We start from the raw sequence: 3,423 nt of genomic DNA, 5'->3' as shown, positions 1-3,423 counted from the left end.
AAAAAATGGACGCAAGCATACGTACCGACAGTGGACCTACACTGAAATTACGATTTTGCCCCGCTTCCGAACAGGTATCCAAAGATCTAATCTCAGCCGATGTTCTGTTTTGCCCTGCTTCCGAACAGGTATCCAAAGATCTAATCTCAGTTCTGTTTGACGCGTCTAGACTTTTTCCAGGGAGGAGCACCAGAGCAGAAGTGACTCAGTCCAGGAATGCATCTCTAGTTTCGCGATAAGGTTAGATGATCACTATGAGTGAACAATCAACAAACTCTTATGTCCCTCTTTTCTTCATCAATTGCAAGCATGGCACTCTGTTAACAGCAGGCAAATAGGCCGTTTTGAGACTGCCCGAGGAAATGAAGCAAACCATCACGATAAACAGGTACTTCAGCCAAACATGAACAAGACCACTCAATTTCAGCAAAATAGTACTAGATGCAGCAAGTCTTGTCAGACATGGTTGATACAGCAAACATTCTAATGGCGCAAAAGAGCAGGTTTTTGCTTGTGGCCGGATTGAACAAGAAAACGATAATCCAGCAAGCATTTATCAACACCAGAAACCTCTAAAGTGCTTAATTAAACAGTGTCAAAGTAGCGACCACAACAGTACGCGTACTAGAAGATTGCTATCGAAATCCAAGACCATCGGTTTCTGTTACACCCCAAGAACAGCTGGCGCATCAGACAAGTGTCTGGATTCAGCTTACTGTCCTTCTCCGGATTCTTTCGGAGCTGGGGCTTCCTTGATCTCATCACCACCATCTTCCTGCAAGAGTTGGAAAGAGTAAGTTTGACATGAGAACCATGAATATGGAGGTAGGAAAACTGTGAAGCAGATAAAGCTCGACTTACATTGGTGTCGGATGTCCATAGAGTCAAGTTGTCACGCAGAAGCTGCATGATCAAAGTGCTGTCCTTGTAGGATTCTTCACCCAGGCTGTCCAGCTCTGATATAGCCTCATCAAAGGCCTGCGACACAAAGGAAAGTACATTTGAGCAAATTCATAAATCACAAGTGTATCAAAAGTGGAAGTAATAGAATGTACTAATTTGCAAATGGCAAGTATAATTAACACATTTCAAGTCCATACGTGAGGGATATGTCGATTTTATATGGCATATTACTTGTGGAAGAACAATACTGCATCAGTTACCCTCATGTATGCAGTGATACTAGCAAGTAAGGATCAATGGGTAAAATACAAATCAACAGTTCTCACATATCTCCTTTTTTAGTTCTCACTTCAGTTAAATGTAGGTAGCAAAACACAAATCAAGAGGAATTATTTACGGGCCATGTGAAATTCAGTCAACATAGTACAGCTGAGAAACCACTACAAGATGATTGAGTTCAGATAATATTACTGCAGACATAGGGACACATCAATTCAGTCAAATAAAATTGGCGTTGAAGCAGACTGCGCAAAGTATTAATTTACGATTTGTCAGATACACATACACAATCCATGATAAATGGCAATATATAGTGCATCTTCAGATTATGCAGTTCATTAAGTTCTCAGATATGAAAGAAATGCAAGTTTCCTAGCATATAGTATATGCTTCCAAGCCGAAGACAAATTGAAGTAATTAGGGAGTTTTACACAAGCAGAATGAGTGTTCCCCACAAGCCTAGATGCTAAAAGTGGATTTGGTTTCCTGCAACTTCATTTTCCAAGAAAAATAGAGTCACAGCAAACCTAGCCCAATTGAAGTACGGCTCCAATTTCTCAATATACAACCAACCTCGGTAATCCATCACCCACTCACAAGCAATGATAGACCAGTTACAACAAAAACTGATATTGAACATTCACCTATAACTGAAACAAAAAGGGAGAAAAAGAAGAAAAAAAACAGCAGACCTGTTTTGCAAGGTTGCAGGCACGGTCAGGGGAGTTCAAGATTTCATAGTAGAACACAGAGAAGTTGAGTGCAAGCCCAAGCCTGATGGGGTGAGTCGGAGCCAAATCTGCAAGAGCGATGTCCTGCAAGCAATGCACAAAACTCAGACCAAAGGATGTATTCCGCATGCCAATCACAAAACAATTGTTTGTATTAGTAACCTGAGCAGCTTTGTATGAGTTCATGGTGCTCTCGGCAGCTTCCTTCCTCTCCGCACCAGATTTAAACTCAGCAAGATACCTGATAAACTCCGCCGTCAACAGATGAGCCCATTTCGAGTGTCGCAAATAAATAAATAAATACCTGTGGTAGTCGCCCTTCATCTTGAGGTAGAAGACCTTGGACTCGGCGGCGCCAGCGGAGGGCACGAGGTGGGAGTCGAGCAGCGCGAGGATTCCGTCGCAGATCTTGGCGAGCTCGGCCTCGATCTTGGTGCGGTAGGAGCGGATGGTGGCGGCGTGCGCGTCGTTGCCCCGGCCCTCCTCCTTCTGCTCGATGGAGGAGATGATCCTCCAGGACGCGCGGCGGGCCCCGATGACGTTCTTGTAGGCAACGGAGAGCAGGTTGCGCTCCTCGACGGAGAGCTCCTCCCCGGGCCCCGCCCCGCCGGTGGCCTTGGCCACGCGCTCCATGAACTCCACCATCTCCTCGTACCGCTCGGCCTGCTCCGCAAGCTTGGCCATGTACACGCTCTCCTCCCGCGTCGGCTCCGCCGGCGACATGGTCGGTCGGATGCGCAAGGGGTAGGTAGGGAGGGAGTTGAGGGGATCCGGGGACGGAGGAGGTGAAGGCGTTTGTGGGGAAGCCGGAGCAGGGAGGGGTGGGGATTTGAGGAGGTCCCCGGGGGCGGAGGGAGCGGGGCCCGCGTGTCAGTGGGTGGGTGGGGCGACGTGCCGGTCAAAGGGAGCGGGCCGCGCGGTGCGGGCGGGGTATGGCCAGCAACCTCTTGCGCTGGATGGGAGTCCCCTATTATAAGTTCGCCTTTAAATATTTAGTGATAGTAATATTTCAGATCAACTGATTTTTCAATTGTTTATTTTGCACAAACATGATAAAATGTTCCAAACATAGGATGATTTTTTGCCCATCGTCAAAATCAAAGTGCTACTTTACCTACAAGGTCAAATTTTCGTTAGCTAATGGGTGTTTTTCGTCGCCTATGAGCTTAAACCGATGGATATGGGCTATGGGCTGGTCCATTAGGTACGAGGGCCGGACCTAATTTCTCAGATTAACTGGTCAAAACCTAATTGGGCCAACACATACAGCTCGTGGGTCGGCCCCTCGGAGTTAGTTTGATCGGTCAATCATCAAGATGAGCCGGCCCACTAAGCACATGGGCTAAGTCATCTTCGTTTGACTGGTCAACATATAACTGTACCGGCCCATTTAGGTGGTGGGTCGGGCCGAATATCTTTGTTTGACTGGTCAACATATAACCGTGCCAGCCCATTTAGGTGGTAGGTTGGTGATGTCTACGCACGCTTCTATTTTTGTAGACAGTGTTGG

General features: G+C 46.8%; 1 protein-coding gene across 1 annotated transcript; it reads right to left on the bottom strand.

Moving 5' to 3' along the window:
• Positions 1-421: 421 nt before the first annotated feature.
• LOC124702833 (14-3-3-like protein GF14-D) lies at positions 422-2,717 on the bottom strand. Its single transcript, XM_047235010.1, has 5 exons — positions 2,218-2,717; positions 2,076-2,154; positions 1,875-1,997; positions 862-978; positions 422-775 (listed from the first exon to the last, which is right to left on the bottom strand). The coding sequence occupies exons 1-5, from the start codon at positions 2,634-2,636 to the stop codon at positions 713-715; spliced, it is 801 nt and encodes a 266-aa protein (XP_047090966.1). The 5' UTR covers positions 2,637-2,717; the 3' UTR covers positions 422-712.
• Between the last annotated feature and the right edge of the window lie 706 nt (positions 2,718-3,423).

This window comes from Lolium rigidum, chromosome 3 (genome assembly GCF_022539505.1).
Source record: "Lolium rigidum isolate FL_2022 chromosome 3, APGP_CSIRO_Lrig_0.1, whole genome shotgun sequence".
Taxonomy (NCBI): Eukaryota; Viridiplantae; Streptophyta; class Magnoliopsida; order Poales; family Poaceae; genus Lolium; species Lolium rigidum.
Note: the sequence above shows the minus strand (reverse complement) of the source record. Positions and strands in the feature narration are given on the sequence as shown.